Source organism: Sebastes umbrosus, chromosome 7 (genome assembly GCF_015220745.1).
Source record: "Sebastes umbrosus isolate fSebUmb1 chromosome 7, fSebUmb1.pri, whole genome shotgun sequence".
NCBI classification, from domain to species: domain Eukaryota; kingdom Metazoa; phylum Chordata; class Actinopteri; order Perciformes; family Sebastidae; genus Sebastes; species Sebastes umbrosus.
The window spans coordinates 35,560,633-35,581,315 of record NC_051275.1 but is presented as its reverse complement, the minus strand read 5'-3'; the positions used below and the strand labels follow the sequence as shown (position 1 = coordinate 35,581,315).

The 20,683-nt window shown below is 42.7% G+C and overlaps 2 protein-coding genes across 3 annotated transcripts in view; both read right to left on the bottom strand.

Annotated features, from left to right (window-relative positions):
* The window catches only part of LOC119491100 (interleukin-1 receptor accessory protein), a 256,684-nt gene that overhangs the window by 6,505 nt on the left and 229,496 nt on the right, over nt 1-20,683 (bottom strand). The gene's annotated exons all lie outside the window — the stretch shown is intronic.
* The window catches only part of col4a3 (collagen, type IV, alpha 3), a 39,640-nt gene that overhangs the window by 11,509 nt on the left and 7,448 nt on the right, over nt 1-20,683 (bottom strand). For both annotated transcript variants that reach the window (XM_037774726.1, XM_037774727.1), the window contains exons 4-37: nt 20,614-20,658; nt 19,715-19,759; nt 19,556-19,618; nt 19,073-19,126; nt 18,910-18,936; nt 18,000-18,074; nt 17,860-17,922; nt 17,730-17,765; nt 17,295-17,342; nt 16,992-17,066; nt 16,869-16,913; nt 16,705-16,767; nt 15,754-15,798; nt 15,569-15,622; nt 15,439-15,480; nt 14,772-14,853; nt 11,949-11,984; nt 11,558-11,722; nt 10,730-10,822; nt 8,072-8,167; nt 7,692-7,762; nt 7,200-7,388; nt 6,632-6,800; nt 6,048-6,140; nt 5,839-5,943; nt 5,645-5,739; nt 3,330-3,480; nt 3,148-3,261; nt 2,129-2,296; nt 1,952-2,041; nt 1,693-1,827; nt 1,484-1,582; nt 1,271-1,360; nt 104-243 (exon numbers count right to left, since the gene is read on the bottom strand). In XM_037774726.1, the coding sequence (XP_037630654.1) occupies nt 104-243; nt 1,271-1,360; nt 1,484-1,582; nt 1,693-1,827; nt 1,952-2,041; nt 2,129-2,296; nt 3,148-3,261; nt 3,330-3,480; nt 5,645-5,739; nt 5,839-5,943; nt 6,048-6,140; nt 6,632-6,800; nt 7,200-7,388; nt 7,692-7,762; nt 8,072-8,167; nt 10,730-10,822; nt 11,558-11,722; nt 11,949-11,984; nt 14,772-14,853; nt 15,439-15,480; nt 15,569-15,622; nt 15,754-15,798; nt 16,705-16,767; nt 16,869-16,913; nt 16,992-17,066; nt 17,295-17,342; nt 17,730-17,765; nt 17,860-17,922; nt 18,000-18,074; nt 18,910-18,936; nt 19,073-19,126; nt 19,556-19,618; nt 19,715-19,759; nt 20,614-20,658 (2,961 nt within the window). The remainder of the gene's footprint in view (nt 1-103; nt 244-1,270; nt 1,361-1,483; nt 1,583-1,692; nt 1,828-1,951; nt 2,042-2,128; nt 2,297-3,147; nt 3,262-3,329; nt 3,481-5,644; nt 5,740-5,838; nt 5,944-6,047; nt 6,141-6,631; nt 6,801-7,199; nt 7,389-7,691; nt 7,763-8,071; nt 8,168-10,729; nt 10,823-11,557; nt 11,723-11,948; nt 11,985-14,771; nt 14,854-15,438; nt 15,481-15,568; nt 15,623-15,753; nt 15,799-16,704; nt 16,768-16,868; nt 16,914-16,991; nt 17,067-17,294; nt 17,343-17,729; nt 17,766-17,859; nt 17,923-17,999; nt 18,075-18,909; nt 18,937-19,072; nt 19,127-19,555; nt 19,619-19,714; nt 19,760-20,613; nt 20,659-20,683) is intronic.

Sequence of the window (20,683 nt, the reverse complement as noted above, 5' to 3'; positions counted from 1 at the left end):
GGTCTGTTACACGTAGCAACGGTCTGTTATACATAGCAACGGTCTGTTATTTGTTGAGCTGGGTCTAATGATTAAAAGGGTTAGTCATGCTTGTGTTTGATACCTTCTCTCCTGGAAATCCTTTAGAACCTGGTCCAGGTTGACTTGGTTCTCCTTTAGCACCGTTAAGTCCTTCTGGTCCTGGTTTTCCGTCTGATCCAGGTTCCCCACAAGGCCCTGCACAACCTTTGTCACCTTTAAAACCTGGACAGAAAGCACCGGGAGATTTTAGAGAAGTCGATCCTCCCAGAAAAGTTAAGATAAAGTTTGTCTTCTTAAAGTCAAAGTACTGTTACAGAGAGTTGATGTTTTAGAAGTATAAAACATCAACTACGAAAAAGTAGTATACTTCAAGTTTATTTTATGAAGTAAAGTGAAGTATACTTTATGTAGTAGGTACTAAAATCAATGCAACAGTAGTATACTTGTAAGTGTGCCACTTTAAAATGTCTTGGGATTAAATTGGCCCACGTTTTAGTTTATAAAAGTACTTGATATTGTACTTTGACTTTGAGTACACCGCTAGTTTACTTCTAAGTTGTATTTTGTACTGCAACTAAACTATGAAGTGAACTATACTACAAAGGAAATTATAGGTATACTTTTAGTTTATATACTTGTAGCTCACTTTTTAGTTTATGAAAGTACACTTCAGAGTATACTCTCAGTAAACTAGTAGTTTAAAAGTTTTTGCTGCAATTATACTCGTAGGTTTTCTTTAACTTACAGTACTTAGCCAATGATTTATGCATGACATAAAGAGACTTGCTATTCGACTTGATGTTTTGTGATGAAAGGCCTCCGCGGATAACGGAGAACGGAGAACGCAAAAATGTAGATTAAAGTAAATTAATATCAAAACATACGATTACAAACTTTCGCACGCTTATAGGCTACTGTATCAAAAAGCAAGCATAAGCAAAGAATAATTAAGTATGCTTTTATTAAGCATATCTCTGATAAGTACGTGAAAGGTAAACTGAAACTATACTCTTTTATTTTCAGTTTAAAAGAAGTATACTAATAGCACACTTGAATAAACATATTTCTAGTCATGGTGTGTTTCAGACCGCTAACATTGATCTTTTTCAAGCTCTAGTGTTGCTGCACAGTTCAATTTGAGGTTCTTAAATTCCGCGTATTGTTTACAGACACTTAAATTTATTGTTTTATTAATTTTAAATCCTCCGATATTTGCCTTTTTAAAATGTTTGTGTTGGTGGAACGTTACCTGGCTTCCCCATCTCTCCTTGGTCACCGTTGAGTCCACAGGGACCAGGAGGACCTTTCTCTCCATCTCTGCCGGTGTCTCCAGGAAGTCCTGACAGAAACACACACATTCATATATGAACTCGTCACTCATACTTTTTCAATAGACACTACGTTGCAGGTAGCCAATAGAGGTCCGAACAAACAAACAGTATTTTCGATTGGTTGTGTTCACCTTGCGGCCCGCCGTTTCCAGGTCTACCGTTGCTGCCGTCAGGGCCCTGTGGCCCCCGGAGGCCCTTTTCTCCTTCACTACCAGTGATACCTGTGGGCCCTGAGGGTGAGACAGGAAGCAGACAGACAGAAGAAGAAGACTAAAACGATACTCGACACAGTTTCTCCCAGTACTACTAGTGTCACATAGAACTGAGTAGAACAGAGTACCATGTTCTCCAGAGTCTCCAGGATCTCCGTACATCTCCACAGCTGTCTGGAACCCTTTTGGTCCGGTTTCTCCTCGGTCCCCCTGAAGCCCCTGAGGCCCCTGAGAACCCCTCACCCCGTCTACACCCATCTGACCTGACAGACAGACAGACAGACAGACAGACAGACAGGCAGACAGACAGACAGGTCGTAGACAGTTACAGTCAGACAAAACTGATTGATTGATTGATTGATTGATTGGTTGGTTGGTTAATGAAACCTTTCGGTCCTGGCTGTCCCGTCTCTCCTGGTTTCCCATCATCCCCTGGAGTCCCGAGGGCTCCTGGAGGACCCAAGTCCCCTCTGGTACCTAACACACACATATATGTGATTTACTAGCAGCTCAAAGTGTGTTTCAGCAGGTTTACAGAGAGCTGGTGTGGCCACGCCTCCTTACCTGTGCTCCCTGGCTCCCCATTGATCCCTCTCAGGCCCTTCAGTCCAACTTCCCCTGCTGGACCCGGAGCTCCATCAAATCCCGACGCCCCCTGCGGTCCCTGAGGCCCCATGGCTCCTACGCCCGGCCGCCCTGGGTCACCGTTCACACCCTTTGGGCCCCGAGTCCCTGCAAGAAGAGATACCTGTTGTTAGACAGGTGAGTTTTCTCATCGTGGTTTTAGTTTATTTTATAAACTCTCAGCTCAGGAAATGTTCTGGTAATCTCCTTTTATTTACGAGTCAGATGAGGAGGTGGATATAAGATCCTGTGTAGGGATACAAACATGTAGAGATATTACTAGGGATGCACCGATACCACTTTTTTCAGACCGAGTACAAGTACTTACATTTGGGTACTCGCCGATACCGAGTACCGATACAAGTACTTCTCTGTGCCAAAAGACTCGCTAACAACCAGTTGGAGGGTGTGAGCGACACACGGCAGGCTGGGGAGTCCTGCATACGAGGCAGTGCGCCGCCACCGGCTCTAGGTCGGCTTGGAAAGGCTCGGGACGAAGGTGCTTCCCAGGGCCGTGGCCAAAGCGTCCCTGGGGCGGACCATCCGTAGTGCGTCCCAACCGTGTTGTGCCCCCAGGGCGGGGCTCGGCCCACGTAAAAGGCGCTAGGGGTCTGTGGCGATGTCGGCAACCCACCGAAACACGGACCAATGAGTCTAACGCATGCATGAGTCAGAGGGTGCAAGCAAAACCCCGTGGCGCAATGAAAGTGAGGGCCGGCGCGCGCCGGCTGAGGTGGGATCGGTTGGGCACACCACCGGCCCGTCTCGCCCGCAATGTCGGGGAGGTGGAGCGTGAGCGCGTGCAATAGGACCCGAAAGATGCTGACGAGAGGTTAACGTCAAGCTGCCGTAAAGTTGTATTGGTGCCGTTTTATCGGAGCCGTTTTGCGAGTACGAATAAAAGTACATGAACACAGTATCGGACCCAATACTGGTATCGGTGCATCCCTAGATATTACCTGTGAATCCGATGACCCCCATCTGTCCCTGCTCTCCTTCAGGTCCTGGAGCTCCAGGTAAACACAGTCCAACAGAACCAAAGGGACCAGGTACACCATCCAGGCCACTACGACCTGAGAGACACTTCAGTTCAGTAAAAGTTCACTTTGTTTTCAAACCCATCAGATCTTAAATGAGGTACCTTTGGGTCCAGGAGGTCCGTCTTGTCCTGGAGGTCCTGGAGCTCCATCTTGTCCTTGGGATCCGGGGTTACCTTGGGGCCCCACAGAGCCGTCTTCCCCCTGGGGGCCAGACTGACCCTGCTGACCTGGGAAACCGATACCGCTGTCCCCCTGTGACCACAGAGACCAACATGAAAGTAAGTAAACCACCACAGGATACAGTTGGCGTTCTATGGGTACCCACGAGTCTCCCCTTTACAGACACTTTATGATAATCACATGTAGTACAAATGTGTTATTGTCTCCTATTCTAAAATGGTGTATCTGAATATTTCTGCATTCTGGGGTCCCTAAACAGTCTATGAATTATATAAATTGGGTCTCACTGTAAAGCTAAGACTAACAAACTAGAAACCTAGAGCATTCAGAGGATGGATGGATCAGACTAGAGACCTAGAGCATTCAGAGGATGGATGGATCAGACTAGAGATCTAGAGCATTCAGAGGATGGATGGATCAGACTAGAGACCTAGAGCATTCAGAGGATGGATGGATCAAACTAGAGACCAAGAGCATTCAGAGGATGGATGGATCAAACGAGAGACCTAGAGCATTCAGAGGATGGATGGATCAGACTAGAGACCTAGAGCATTCAGAGGATGGATGGATCAAACTAGAGACCTAGAGCTTTCAGAGGATGGATGGATCAGACTAGAGACCTAGAGCATTCAGAGGATGGATGGCTTTCCTAGCTAGATTAACAACAAGTACTCGCTGAAAAATGTAATTCTTGCAGAAATCTCCAAAATGTCCAAAAGTGTTTCATACCAAATCCCAGCATGTCTTGTTCCTCAAGGTCTTGGTGTCTTAATGTGGTATTTTGGAGGGATTATTGATAATTTTTTATCAATTCTCCAGTGGTAAAAAAATGGTTCAATTTAGCATCGTGTAACAAATGGTATCAACCCCAAAAATCCCAGTTTTCCCAGCTGTCAAATGATGTACACCACATCTACTGCTGACCTGCTCTCAGCCCTAAAGACCCCCTGTATCCCCTAAAAAAGACTAAAGCAGCTCTATTGTAGGTTTCAGAGGGTTAATGAGCATTGTTTTGGAAAGTTCTTGAGGTTGCTTTGTGTGTAAATCCCTGTGTGATATGTATCGCATATGTCAAAACATCCTGCAACTGTCTTGAAACTACACAGAGTTCACTCAAATATCCAAGTTTTTTTTAGGGTGATGACATCGAGGGGGGTCACTTCTCAGGACCATCCAATCTCTGTACGCCCAAAGTGAGAGCTGTGTTCGGGTTTTCGGCAGTAAGTCGGACTCGTTTCCGGTGGGAGTTGGCCTCCGCCAGGACTACACTTTGTCACCAATCGTGTTGGTGATATTCATGGACAGGATATCGAGGTGTAGTCAGGGGGAGGTAGGTCTGCAGTTCGGTGTGTTGAGGATCTCAACGCTGCTTATTGCAGATGATGTGGTCCTGTTGACATCATCGGTCTGCGACCTCCAGCACTCACTGGATCGGTTCGCAGCTGAGGGTGAAGCGGCGGGATGAGGATCAGCACCTCTAAATCTGAGGCCATGGTTCTCAGCAGGAAACCGATGGATTGCCTACTCCGGGTAGGGAGTGAGTCCTACTGCAAGTGAAGGAGTTAAAGTACCCTGGGGTCTTGTTCGCGAGTGAGGGGACTATGGAACGTGAGATTGGCCGGAGAATCGGAGCAGCAGGGGGGGGGTATTGCATTCGCTTTACCGCACCGTTGTGTGCCTTCCGGCAAAGCTCTCGATCTACCGGTCAGTCTTCGTTCCTACTTTCACCTATGGTCATGAGGGTTGGGTCATGACCCAAAGAACTAGATCGCGGGTACAAGTGGCCGAAATGGGTTTCCTCAGGAGGGTGGATGGCGTCTCCCTTAGAGATAGGGTGAGAAGCTCAGTCATCTGTGAGGGACTCGGAGTAGAGCCGCTGCTCCTTTGCGTTGAAAGGAGCCAGCTGAGGTGGTTCAACATCTGGTAAGGATGCCCCCTCGGTGCCTCCCTAGGGAGGTGTTCCAGACACGACCAGCTGGGAGGAGACCGCGGGGAAGACCCAGGACTAGGTGGAGAGATTATATCTCCACACTGGCCTGGGAACGCCTCGGGATCCCCCAGTCAGAGCTGGTTAATGTGGCTCGGGAAAGGGAGGTTTGGGGTCCCCTGCTGGAGCTGTTGGCCCTGCGACCCGACCCCGGATAAGCGGTTGAAGATGGATGAGTGAGTGACATCGAGGGGGTAACCTTTACTTTCTTTATGTTGATGACTTCCTGTCTGTACGAGTCCACGTTACCTTGGTGCCCGGCATCCCTGGGGGTCCTGATGGCCCCGCCCGTCCCTTGATACCAAAACTTGGTAAACCTGGAGCTCCTGGGGGGCCCTTGAGTCCTGAGTCAGACCAAAACAATGTTATTATTGTTATTTATCTTATCTTCATTACACCCTCAGCTGACTGTTTAACTGTTCAACACCGTTCATAAACCGGACCTTTGACCCCGGGGAAGCCCGGAGGCCCCTGGACTGAAAATCCATCATCTCCTCTTTCTCCCTTTGGACCAACAGATCCTGGAGCACCTGGAGGTCCCGTCACACCTGAGACCAGCAGGAGAGACGACAACAGCTGAGTATCTTCATCAGGTTCCTTTTTAAAAAAAAAGTAATTTCGACACACAAAGTTAAAGGTCGACCCGTCTCACCTTCAGGTCCGGGGTTTCCTGATAAACCTTTCTCTCCTTTCTGTCCTGGATCTCCTGGAGAGGTTCTGATTTCACCTGGAGAACCTTTTTCACCTGGACGAACAGACGGAGCGGCTGTTAGTGTGTGTTCTGGGTCTGAGAGTTAACTTAGGACTACAACCAGTCCTACCTAGGAGTTCTTTATTTCAGATAAAAGACCCCACGTACAATTGTAATGATGACGTCCAATCAGGGAATAATGATTGTGTCCAAATAACTTTTAATCCGCTCTCACTGAGGAGCCTTGAGTCATTATCCATCAGTTTAATTTTATGAATTTTTATGACAGAATTGTAATTGTTGTAAAGCTGCATTTTCTCAGTTTCTGCAGAGACGGCCCGAGTTCTCCTCTACATCCCACACAAAGTCTCAGAAATTATTCAGTTTTTGTCAAAACGATCATTTTAATAACCTTAAAGCTTCTGCAGACTGGAAGCATCTCAATGATTTTACTCCTCGTGACCAACAAACCATCAGTCTGGGGATTTCTGGCGAGTTAGGAGTGACTTCTGGGTTTGACCCCCCTCCAGTCCAGACACGCTCACCTGGTTTTCCAGGATCTCCTCGCTGTCCCAGGACTCCCACATTGCCTTTAGATCCTGGAGGTCCTGGATCCCCAATTCCAGGTGGTCCTGGAGGTCCCATCTGTCCTGGTAGTCCTCTGAAACCAGTCTCCCCGAGCGGGCCCCGTTCTCCTTTAGGTCCCAGAGGCCCCTGAGAGCAGCATTACAGAGAAACGGCATCTAAATATCACTTCTGTTCTGTCAAAGTTAACGAGATAATAACATGTTAATGTGATTTTTAGGTTTTAGTGGCTCAGTTTTAAAGCTAGACTGAAGATACTGGTATCATATGAAACTAGAGAACCTGATGAATCCATCGGTACCAACCATGTCATACTAGCTTGTCATGAAGGAGGTTAAATAACCTGTAAAAATGAAGTGTTACTGAGATTTCAGCCCACAGAACATCAAATATATCCCTACTTATAGATATGTAAGAAACACGACTATATCAAGTTTCCATCAGAACCCTGTTTTCTTTGTGTTTGAGGTCTTAGAGCCGGTCTGGACTGGACAGACGGTCTCTACGGACGACGTATCTGATACTCACAGGGTTTCCTTTCTGTCCCAGAACACCTTTTGATCCCGTAAGTCCCGGAGATCCGTCAACTCCCTCGAAACCTTGTTGTCCAGACTCCCCCCGGTCCCCTTCCTCACCCTTCTGCCCAACCCTCTGCATGATCCCAGGGTCACCAACAGGACCTGGAGCACCCGGGAGGCCCGGGATACCAAAGGGGCCCTAAATCCAGAACAACAGGGAGTAATGAGGTATCTCAATAATCACACCGAAGTTACAATCTCACTATCCAATCAGAAGGCTCTCCATCAGAATGTCTTGATTGATCCAGTTGTCTCTTTCTGATTGGTGAGTGAATATCGCGTCAGTTAAGCTGAACAATTGTGCATTTTGCGATAAAATCAACAAATTGGTCACAGATGTAGGTTTATATGTTGATAAGATATAGATATCGGGGCACGACAAATTTGGTCCCTGAGGGCCGTGGCAGCCATTTAGAAGAGTGTATGGAGGTGATCAGCTCACCTGTGGACCAGGTGGTCCTCCAACACCTTTGACCCCTTCGTGACCTTTGGGTCCTGGAAATCCGACCGATCCTGGACACAGAATGACATCACAGAGACAGACAGGTGAGTTTTACCTGCTTGTCATCTTAACACTGAATCTGATGCTGGATCAGATCCTGCTGTCTGCTGGTCTGGTCACTGTGAACACGTTTAAAGTTTCATTATTCTGTAACAATAAGAATTAATCATTTACACTTCAAGTTAAAAGTGAATAACAACTAAAAACTTGAAAGACTTTTACTTTAGTAAATAATGATGGCGATGCTGACGTCTAGCTGTCAGACTCCGTCGATCACCGGACCAATATCTAAAATAATCAGAGTCAGGTGTGGTTCTTACCTGTCACCCCGTCTTCACCTGGCTCTCCGGGTTTACCTGGAGGTCCCGGCGGACCAGGAATGAGCGGACAGACCGTGCACAACTCCCCCTTCTCACCTGACAAACAACAATCAATCAATTACACAAAACACCTCAATCTCATGAATATCAGAAGTCTTAATAGGGCCCGAGCACCGACCAGGCGAGGCCCTAGTGAAATCGCTATGTTTTTTATTATTCTCCGAAATGAATTTCATTTTTTAGGGTTTAAACATGCTCAAAAACGATTGCACATTTGCACATGAAAAGGGTTAAAATTTATATATTTTATGGGTCTCGCATATAGGTGTGACAAAATGGCTCGATAGCGTCCACTACAAAATTGCTAAACTTGAGGCCCTCTTTGTTGTACTGTAAAGCTAGGGTCCGAATAACATCCCAAAAAATCCGATAAATGTTCGAAAAATGTCTGAAAACAGAAAATTACCAAGAAATGTCCAAAAAAAAGTCTGAAAAATGTCAGAAAAAAAGTCTAAAAAAAATCAAAAAATGTCCCAAAAATATCCAAAGAAAAACTCATAAACTTTCGAAATATTACCGAAAATGTTCCGAAAAAAAGTCAGAATGTCAAATCTGAAAAATGTCCAAAAGAAATCTAATAAATGTTCGAAAAATGTCAGAAAATGTCCGCAAAGGTCTAAAATATAGTCTGAAAGAAGCTGAAAAAAGTTTAAAAACAAAAGTCAAATTAAAATCTGATGAATGTTTGATAAGTTTTCGAAAAATGTCCGAAAATGTCCAAAAATGCTTGAAAAAATCTGAACATTTTTTGAAAATTAGTTATTGGATATTTTATTATTTATTTTCGGACATTTTTCGGACTTTTTTCAGGCATTTTTCTGACATTTTTGGACAATTTGCGGACTTTTGGACATTTGTGTTGTGGTGTTTAAAAAGGGAAATAAAAGCCCCTCGTCTACAGACTGGTCTCTAAAGAGCTCAAGCTCATAGGGGTATGTGAGCGTCACCGCCCGACTGGCGAGGTGGTGACCCCGGCAGGCGCTATAGCAAGCTGTCACGGCAGTTTGTGGAGCTTCTTAACTCTGAAAATGTCGGAGCAAATGTTCGATTCACCGTCTAATATCGTAAAACTGTCAATATTCAAAATCTACACAGTTGATTTCTCTCCTCAGAAACTCTCAGAAGTGAATTTAGTGATGAAATAGCTACGAAAAATGTAAAAAACGAGCCGGTTCTGGCTGCTGTGGTTATTGTTGTAACCGTAGCCTGTAGCGGTCCAGCGCTTTGCATTGTGGGATACAGTAGGCGAGGTAGACTGGTCCGATGCAGACGGGAGAGTTTTTCCAAATCAGTACAACATCCAGGTATTTTTGGCATACTGTGGATTTAGCTTTTGTTCGCATACTGCATACTACATTTTGGCCAAATCAGTACGTAGTACTAGTATAGTATGAGGTTGTACTACTAGTATAGTATGAGGTTGTATTACTTGTATAGTATGAGGTTGTACTACTAGTATAGTATGAGGTTGTACTACTAGTATAGTATGAGGTTGTACTACTAGTATAGTATGAGGTTGTATTACTTGTATAGTATGAGGTTATACTACTAGTATAGTATGAGGTTGTACTACTAGTATAGTATGAGGTTGTTCTACTAATATAGTATGAGGTTGTACTACTAGTATAGTATGAGGTTGTACTACTAGTATACTATGAGGTTGTACTGCTAGTATACTATGAGGTTGTACTACTAGTACAGTATGAGGTTGTACTACTAGTATAGTATGAGGTAGTACTACTAGTATAGTATGAGGTTGTACTGCTAGTATAGTATGAGGTTGTACTACTAGTACAGTATGAGGTTGTACTACTAGTATAGTATGAGGTTGTACTACTAGTATAGTATGAGGTTGTACTACTAGTATACTATGAGGTTGTACTGCTAGTTTACGATGAGGTTGTACTACTAGTATACTATGAGGTTGTACTGCTAGTATACTATGAGGTTGTACTACTAGTATAGTATGAGGTTGTACTGCTAGTATACTATGAGGTTGTACTACTAGTATAGTATGAGGTTGTACTACTAGTATACTATGAGGTTGTACTACTAGTATAGTATGAGGTTGTACTACTAGTATACTATGAGGTTGTACTGCTAGTATACTATGAGGTTGTACTACTAGTATAGTATGAGGTTGTACTACTAGTATACTATGAGGTTGTACTACTAGTATAGTATGAGGTTGTACTACTAGTATACTATGAGGTTGTACTGCTAGTATACTATGAGGTTGTACTACTAGTATAGTATGAGGTTGTACTACTAGTATACTATGAGGTTGTACTACTAGTATACTATGAGGTTGTACTACTAGTATAGTATGAGGTTGTACTACTAGTATACTATGAGGTTGTACTGCTAGTATAGTATGAGGTTGTACTACTAGTATACTATGAGGTTGTACTACTAGTATAGTATGAGGTTGTACTACTAGTATAGTATGAGGTTGTACTACTAGTATAGTATGAGGTTGTACTACTAGTATACTATGAGGTTGTACTACTAGTATACTATGAGGTTTAGAATACAGCCTATATCATGTATTATCATGTCATGTGACATCACAAACACCTGTTCCTCTCACCCACTCACCCGTCTGTCCTTCCTCCCCTCTGACTCCAGGAAATCCCATCGGACCTTTTAGACCTTTAAGTCCAGGAGGACTGACGTCTCCCGGCAGGAAATCTGACAGCAAGAAGACAAACAATTACATTTTAGTTGTTGGAAGGTTGATTCTTTTTTTCTTTGGATGTAGCCAGGCTATCAGTTCCCGCCTGCTTCCAGCCTTTGTGCTAAGCTGGGCTAACCACGCGACCAAACTGACATCTTCTCAACTATCTTAACCAAGAGCTGTGAGAGTGACGCTGAGACGCTGAAGGGCTTTATTTCACAACAATGACCCGCTAGCTGAACATTATCCCGCTGATTACACGGCTACTGACTGAAGAATTCAATATTTTGACACAAAAACGGTCCTCCAGAGTCCAACATCCGAACTGTACATATAACAGACCGTTGCTACGTATAACAGACCGTTGCTACGTATAACAGACCGTTGCTACGTATAACAGACCGTTGCTTCGTATAACAGACCGTTGCTTCGTATAACAGACCGTTGCTACGTATAACAGACCGTTGCTTCGTATAACAGACCGTTGCTACGTATAACAGACCGTTGCTACGTATAACAGACCGTTGCTACGTATAACAGACCGTTGCTACGTATAACAGACCGTTGCTTCGTATAACAGACCGTTGCTTCGTATAACAGACCGTTGCTACGTATAACAGACCGTTGCTTCGTATAACAGACCGTTGCTTCGTATAACAGACCGTTGCTACGTATAACAGACCGTTGCTTCGTATAACAGACCGTTGCTACGTATAACAGACCGTTGCTACGTATGAAACCTCCATCACCTGGTATTCCTGGTTCTCCTGGTTCTCCTTCAGCTCCACGTCCTCCTGGGACTCCAGTCAGTCCCGGGGGTCCGACAATGACGGGCCCCGGCTCTCCTGGTTCTCCTTTGGGTCCGGTTGAGCCGGGCGGCCCCTGGGGACCCGGTGGACCGGTTGGAGCCACACCTCAAGAGAAGAAGGACGGCAGTCAGTGTAGCATGTTACCAAACACACGAAAATAATCCCGTCATCACAGAGTCAACAGACAACAGGTGGTCCTGAAGCTCTACAGGTTAACTCTGTACATCCATCTGGATACAACTGACTAGATACTGTCTGATTATTGATTATTGATTGTTATCTGATCATTAACCCATCACCAACAGTAAGAGAGAGAGTAGAGGGAGTTTACCTGTCTCGCCCTGCAGACCAGGAAAACCAATGAGTCCTGAAAGAAACCATTCATCACAATGACTTCATCATTAGATCACATGACTGCTCAACGGCAGCTAATTTAACATCAACCCTCCCAAAAACACAAACTGATCCATAATACGGATATTTAGTTTGTCAGAATTTGTACAAAACATTCAAAATGAACACATTTCTTTTACACAAACAATTCAGCTAATGTTTACCTGGACAGATTCAGGTATAGTCGACAATCCAGGACTACTTCCTAAAAATTAATTTCATTGGTTTATTCTGGTGATTAAAATATTGAATCGCAATTAATCGCAAATTAATTTTGTATCTGTTCTAAAATACTCTTATTACCATGGGCAAATATAAAACAAAGTCTTATGAGTGATATCTGGTTGCAAATATTAAATGAACTATGAAAGAAATCACATAAATTTAAGTATAGGGGGGGCATCAGACTACTGCTTACCACGTAAATGTTTTAAGTAATACATTTTCACAATTTACCATTTTTGATTATAGTGTAACTTCACCCCCAGGTCGGAGCCTAACTCCACCCACTGCGTAATTTGAGCAATTTTTAACCCATGAAATGCAGATTTGGATAAATTTGGTAATAAATAAAGTTGATATTAACAGCAGCATTGACGCATTTCATCACAGTTCAGTCATATCATTTAGTTTCCAGCTCAAACAACATGTTTCAATGTGCGGTTCCCCTTTAAGAATAAAAAACTAGGGCTGTCTATTGATTAAAATAGTTAATCACGATTAATTGCAAATTAATCACACATATTTTATCTGTTCTAAATTAACCTTAAAGGGAGATTTTGTCAAGTATTTAATCCTCTTATCAACATGGGAGAGGACAAATATGCTGCTTTATGCAAATGTATATATATATTTATTATTATAAATCAATTAACAACACAAAACAATGACAGATATTGATCCAGAAACCCTCACAGGTACTGCATTTAGCATAAAACAATATGCTCCAATCATAACATGGCAAACTGCAGCCCAAGTGTCAGGTTTTAGTCAGGATAGGACCAGGAGGACTCTCCATTTGGCACACTTGGTTACCCCAAAGTGTGCAAAATAGGTTTTCTACCTATTGAAAGGGAATCTGGCTCTAAAATACTCCTGATATCCACTACAGCAGGGGTGCCCAATACGTCGATCGCGATCTACCGGTCGATCGCAAAGGTAGTGTGGGTAGATCGCATGGCATTAAAAAAAAAAATAATAAATAAAAAAAAATAAAAAAATAGACGTCAGCTTATCAGAGCAGATTGAGAACTGTCTGTCAGAGTTTGACAGACGCTTTCAAGACTTTGTTTTACTGGAGCCAGTCGCTACATTCATGTGCTGAGGCTGATTCACTCGCATCAAAAATTGCAACACTGTTTCACCTGAACTCATCTGGAGTGGAGGATGAGATTTTGACACTACAAGCTGACATTCAGCTTCAGTCCAGGGCTCATGGACAGTTCTGGAACTTACTCACAGAGGAAAAGTACCCCAACATGAGGAAATGTGCTACCTCCTTGACTGCATTATTCGGCTCCACTTATTTATGCGAGTCAGCCTTTTCCCACATGAAGATTATTAAGTCCAAATACCGTTCCACCTTGACTGATGATCATTTGGAAGTGTGCTTGAGGCTGGCTATCAGCAGCTACTCCCTGGCTGATTCCATTCAGTGCAAGTCATCAGAGTAAGGTAATGACAAAAAATGTACAGAGTTATATTGTACAATATGGGTTCATGCAGTTATGCAAGGTACACCAACATATATTGTACATATAAAGAATACTCAATATATTTATAAATAAATATATGTTTTGCATTTTTATAGTAGGTAGATCATTTTGACTTGGTCATTTTATAAGTAGCTCGCATGCTGAAAAAGTGTGTGCACCCCTGCACTACAGGAAGCTATGGGCACACAATGGAGCCTTTAATCATGACATTTACCCTGTGCACCATCACATTCTACCATTGTGCACCATCACATTCTACCATTGTGCATCATCACATTCTACCATTGTGCACCATCACATTCTACCATTGTGCACCATCACATTCTACCATTGTGCATCATCACATTCTACCATTGTGCACAGTAGAACATCAATAAAGAAAACAATTCAATTGTATAATTTTGACTCCAAATGGAGTAGTTTTATTATAATAATGAAATCGTCAAGTAGATGATAACAAATAAGATCAATAACAATGTAAATAAGTTCACAAAAAAGAATCCAAAGTAAATTATATTTGTATATTCAATATTATAATATTATAAAGTAAAAATAAAAATTTTTGTGTGTTGATTTTGTGACTAAAATATTAAAATCATTGTTTGGATAAAATCCACTTGGAGTGTTGTTTTAGTCGCGTTAAGGCTTCGTCTTTTAGAAACTATTCAGAAAAAAAGACCACCACAGTACTTTATGACATTTATAAAGGCAGTATTTTAACACACAGCTCAGCTAAACCGGTACCGGTACCGGTTTAACTTTGACAGCCATAATTTATCCTAAAATTTCTGTCTGCACTGTTGAGGATAAAATTAATAATTTCGTTATAGATAAGACGAACATAAAAGTAAACTCAGCGAAACAAAACTTTATGTAGAATTTTTTAACGTAATCTTTGTGTTATGTCAGAGAGTTTCTACTAGTAACAATAAAAACTAGTAAACAGAGACAAAACTCTAAATAAGAGCAGAAATAAGGTTCGAAATGATAAAAATCTAAACAATTATAACTTTAAAAAGTGAACTTGTTTTGGTCTCTATTTTTACCTTGTTTTCCCTGGACTCCTGGCGGTCCGCGGGGCCCGGTGACGCCGAGCCGGCCCTTCGGGAATCTGTGTTTAAAAACCGTCTGATAAAAACACACAGATACATATTTAACATGAAGACAAGTCTGTATACTGTTGGTCCCGCCCCCTTTTTACCTGTCTGAAAAACTTAACTAATATTTTATAGCTAGATGTTTTCTCCTGCTGATCTGATAATTAATGTACCATCATCTGCAAAATTAAGCATTTTCAGCCAAATAGATGTTTTATTTGCCACCGATAGCCAAACTTACTTGTCCAAAATGGAAAATAAAGACCTGTTAATAATAATAATAAATAAAATCAACAAGGATTTAAGCAACTATTATAATTTATTAACACAAAAAACATACAATTAATATTCTCTCCTCAAAGCCACCAGACTCCATTCACAGAAACAGTCATTTTACCTCGCTGAATGTTGTAAAACATACTTCATTACTTCTTCATACTACTTGTATTATTATATAAGATGTTTAGAGATAGTGTTAGGATGTTAAACGGGTCATAATTCTCTCTATTATTATCTGTTTTATATCAGTATGTATTATTATAAGATGCTTACGGCTGCTGTTAGGACACAACATTTTACATTTCTTTTACAAAACAACAATGAAAACTTGACTCACCTCTCCTAGAAGACCTGGAAAACCACGATCACCTTTCTCTCCCTAAAAACACACACACACCTTAAACACTCTGATACAGTACTGAGTGTACTACTGCAGTAATACTTCCTGTACTTCATACAGTACTCACCGTGGCTCCTTCAATACCTGGAGGACCGAGGTACCCACGATCCCCCGGGGCTCCCTGCAGACACACACAGATCCAGTTAATGTCGACAGCCCAGAATCACTGATAGGTCGGCACAACACATGACCCCCCTCCATCACTACAGGCTCTTTACACTGGTTAGCCTTCCTGTTAGCTTAGCATGTTACCTGTTCTCCCAGCTCTCCGAGGACTCCATCCTTCCCCGGTTTACCCTGTAACACAAACACCATGTTAGACCAGGATTACACCTGTCCAGGTGCACCAGATTCGACTGTTATCAGGCCATTAAATAGGCGTTATCAGTCGCTAGAAGCACCATAGATATTGGTCATTAGGGGCCTACCACACCTACTATGTTGTAGAAGTGAAAGTGAAACTTAAAAGCAACACGTTCTAGGCTTATTTAGGCAACAAAACTACAACTTCTTTAGGTTTAGGCAACAAAACTACAACTTCTTTAGGGTTAGGCAACAAAACTACAACTTCTTTAGGTTTAGACAACAAAACTACAACTTCTTTAGGTTTAGGCAACAAAACTACAACTTCTTTAGGGTTAGGCAACAAAACTACAACTTCTGTAGGTTTAGACAACAAAACTACAACTTCTTTAGGTTTAGGCAATAAAACTACAACTTCTTTAGGTTTAGGTAACAAAACTACAACTTCTTTAGGTTTAGGCAACGAAACTATAACTTCTTTAGGTTTAAACAACAAAACTACAACTTCTTTAGGTTTAGACAACAAAACTACAACTTCTTTAGGTTTTTTTGTACTTCCTTTTTTGCTCCTGTCATAATTACAACGGTCACTAGAGGTCGCTGTCGTGTTCTTTTATACCTTTTTTCGGTGATCTGCCATGTGAATAGATGATAAATCCTACTAGTGGGTGTAGTAGGCCCCTTTTGACCCACATCTATGGGGCTTATAGCGACTGATGACGCCTATTTAATAGCCTGACAACAGTCTAATCGGTTGCCAGGTTTCTGATGAAGTTCATGAAATAAACAACAATAAAAATACAACGTTCAGATATCAATCAATAACCGCTTGTTTGCAGTTTTCTGTTGTAGTCGTGAGTTAAAATACATTTTGATCCAGGTTATCATAATCTCTCTTACTAGTGAGCCAGGATCACCTCGCCCGCCCTTGTCTCCTTTAACCCCTAGTTTCCCCGGCAAACCCTGGAGGAGAAAACAAACGCACACATCAATCTGACTCTGATAATAACAAATCAAAACTAACATGAAGATGAATATCGGACTGTGAGACGGGTTTGACTTACAGGAAGTCCTCGACAACCTTTCACTCCAATTTCTCCTGGTTCTCCCTGAAGTACAACAACAGACAATATCAGTGAGAACAAGCAGAGAGACAGTCAGACAGACAGATACAGAGACAGACAGACCTTCAGTTCTTTGGGTCCTTCAGCGTACAGTTTAATTCCTTTCTGTCCAGGGATCCCCGGCGGGCCGTGATCACCCTGACAACCAAACACAGCTGATGGTGATGATGAAGATGATGAAGATGACAACGATGATGATGACGACGTTACACAGGTTAGAAATGTTTGAATGTCTGTCTTATATCACATATCTCTGCTCACATCAGACATCAGAGAGTGAATTACCAGGTGACTTTATGTGAATTCACAACATGGGAATTAGCATTAGCATTAGCATTAGGCTTCAATCCAGACCAGTTAGCTCACCCTCTGTCCGCGGGGACCCGGTATCACTGGACTGGGACCCTCCTGACCCTGAAACAAAACCACAGCGTCGTCAGATAATCAGACTGAAGTCACAGCACCAATCAGAACATCAGGCCTTCAAACATCTGGTGGAGATTAGTTGTGATTATTGACTGATATTTAAATGATTTGTAGATAAAGTCCCTCACGTGTTAAAAACAGAGCCCCCAAAGTCCAGAAAAAATGCTCTCTTATCTCATGCAAACAAGATATTAACTTTTGAAAAAATAGACATTGACTTGTACGAACAAAATATTGACTTGTATGAGGTTAAGTAAAGGCTAAGGTTAAGGCTAAGGTTAAGGCTAAGGTTACTCTATTGTCTCTAATGTCTTGGAGAAATGTAAATTGCTGCATGAAGACCGCACATCACAATAAGACAAACTGCTCTCTGACCTTCTCTCCTGGTAACCCCGAAAACCCTGGACTTCCCTAAATGAAAAAAAACAAAAACAGCAGTTGGTTCAGCCATTGATCACTGTAAAACATTTAAATAAAGTTTGAAAGTTTGAGATCTGAAGCGTACAGGAAGTCCAGCGGGTCCCGGTGGTCCCAGCAGGCCTGGTTCACCTGGATCTCCACTCAGTCCCTGCAACACAAACAGCCAATCAGACAAGACCACTCCTAAAGACCAGAGTGAGCACTAAATGTGTGACAGTGACTGACGTTTTCTCCGTCTCGTCCTCGCGGTCCTGTTGCTCCTTTAATATCCTGAGTGACGGGGAAGACGAGCGAGTCTCCCTGAAACCAGAAACAGAAAAATAGAGTAGAGCACCTGAAGTAAACCCACACTAACCTGCATGTCGTTAGACTGTGGGAGGAAACCGGAGCACCCGGAGTAAACCCACACTAACCTGCATGTCTTTAGACTGTGGGAGGAAACCGGAACAGCCGGAGTAAACCCACACTAACCTGCATGTCGTTAGACTGTGGGAGGAAACCGGAGCACCCGGAGTAAACCCACACTAACCTGCATGTCTTTAGACTGTGGGAGGAAACCGGAACAGCCGGAGTAAACCCACACTAACCTGCATGTCGTTAGACTGTGGGAGGAAACCGGAGCACCCGGAGTAAACCCACACTAACCTGCATGTCGTTAGACTGTGGGAGGAAACCAGAGCACCCGGAGTAAACCCACACTAACCTGCATGTGTTTAGACTGTGGGAGGAAACCGGAGCACCCGGAGTAAACCCACACTAACCTGCATGTGTTTAGACTGTGGGAGGAAACCGGAGCACCCGGAGTAAACCCACGCTTGTCACCTCTCTACTATCCCCACCATAAAGGCAAAAATACTTGAAAAATACTGGAATAAATGTTGTTCTACGACGTAAATTACACATATAAATACAGTCGTTTTTATGTCAAGATGGGTGATAACACTGTGTATGTATATCTATCAAGCATTGCACTGCAAATTTTAACATAATTTCATTGCTAGGACTTAAAAAGCGCCCGTAGTTACAGAAACACCAAAATACAAATTGATTTTGTGAGATACATATATGAATTTCAGTGCTTTTTCGTAGGTAAAGCTACGAACGGTGTGTGAGAGCAGCCCGGTTCAGGTGTTACCTTTGCACCTCGCAGTCCTGGTCGACCCTGAAACACAATAGCATAGTTAGCTTTAGAGCTAATTAGCTTAGCTTCAGCCTGCAGTGATTAAAATGTTTTTTCAGGTAAACAGGAAGTATTGGCATCCAATCACGGCTTTGTAGAGGAAGTAGTTAGCACTCACTTGAAGGCCAACAGGTCCTGCAACCCCAGAGAATCCTGGGTAACCAACGTCCCCCTGGAAGACACCGATCAATACATGAATCAGTGTTTGTGTGGAGGAAGTCAGGTGATAGATCCTCCTCTGCAGAGCCAGGGAGCTTAAAAGTAATTATTCAATCACTGGATTCTGAAAACGGTAAAAGGTCATATTGCCTGATAGTCCTGTTGTTGTATTTCACCCTTCAATCACCTCAATAATCACGCTGGAATGAATGAAACTTGTAGTTTCATTTTGTCTATGATAGCGTACTGGCGGTGCACCTCAGGGCTCGATTCTAGGTCCTGTTCCATTCTCCATTTACATGCTTCTAATAACTAGTCACATCATTAGAGGACATAATATGTATTTGCAGATGATGCACAAGTGTATCTTCCTGTCCACCTTTGAGATAGTAATGATCTGAATAACCAGATTAATGGGGACATAAAGAGGTGGTGGGCCTACCTTTGTCCCATTGCATCCTGGGAGTCCTTGTTGGCCGATGGGTCCTTCAAGTCCGTTTTGTCCCTGAGAGAAAACACACACACAACAACGGTGTTTTTCAGAAACTGAGAATCTATCTGCCTATACCTACAACTATGAATGTTATGTGATGGTTCTTACGGGCAGTCCTGGAGGTCCTGGGAAACCTGGTCTCCCTGGAATACCCTGGAGAACATAGAGAGACGTACCTTCACACATTTCATCACTATTCAGTCAAGTTTACAAAGATAACTAATCTGTCCGGACGAATTCTGGATAAAACGATGCTCAAATAAAAGAATATTCAGGCAGGTTAAAAGAATAGTTTGGGTGTTTAGAAGTGGGGTTGTATGAGGTACTTCTACATAGTAGGTGTATTAATTTGGACACACAAACGTCCACTTGTATGCAGATGATACTGTTGTTTACTGTTGTTAAATCTGCTCTTAAAGGGATACCATCAGGTGTATTACCTACAGTAAATGACGGTCGGCGTGCCACAGGAGCAGAGCAGCACAGCGCTGTGAACGGGGACGTCAGAAAAACTTATTTTATCCACCTAAAAGAAAGACTCGCCTACAGAAATGTTATATCCGTTTAAGTGTACGCTGTATTTAGAATATTTTCTGACGGCGAATTGAACTGAAAGTGAAACGTATCTGTACTGTTTGGCTGGCTGTGGAGAGAGCAGAGATAAGTTTCACTTTCAGTTCAGTTCTCCGTCGGAAAGGGCTGCCTGACGGGGAGATAGAGCGGTGAAAATATTCTAAATAAAGCGTACACTTAAAGAAAATATAGATTTTTGTAGCTGAGTCTTTCTTTTAGGTGGCTAAAATAAGTTTTTCTGCCATCCCCGTCCACAGCGCTGTGTTGCTTTGCTCCGGTGTTGGTGTTCTTGTCTGTTTCTCGATGCTGGGGGCACGCCGACTGTCATCTACTGTTAGTAATACACCTACTATGGAGAAGTACCTCATACAACCCCACTGAGAAACACCAGAACTATCCCTTTAAAAGAGGCAGTTTAATGAGGTCATTCATACCCGAGAGCCTTTCAGTCCTGAACTTCCTGCTGCTCCCTGGTCACCCTGAGGACAAACAAACAAGAACCAT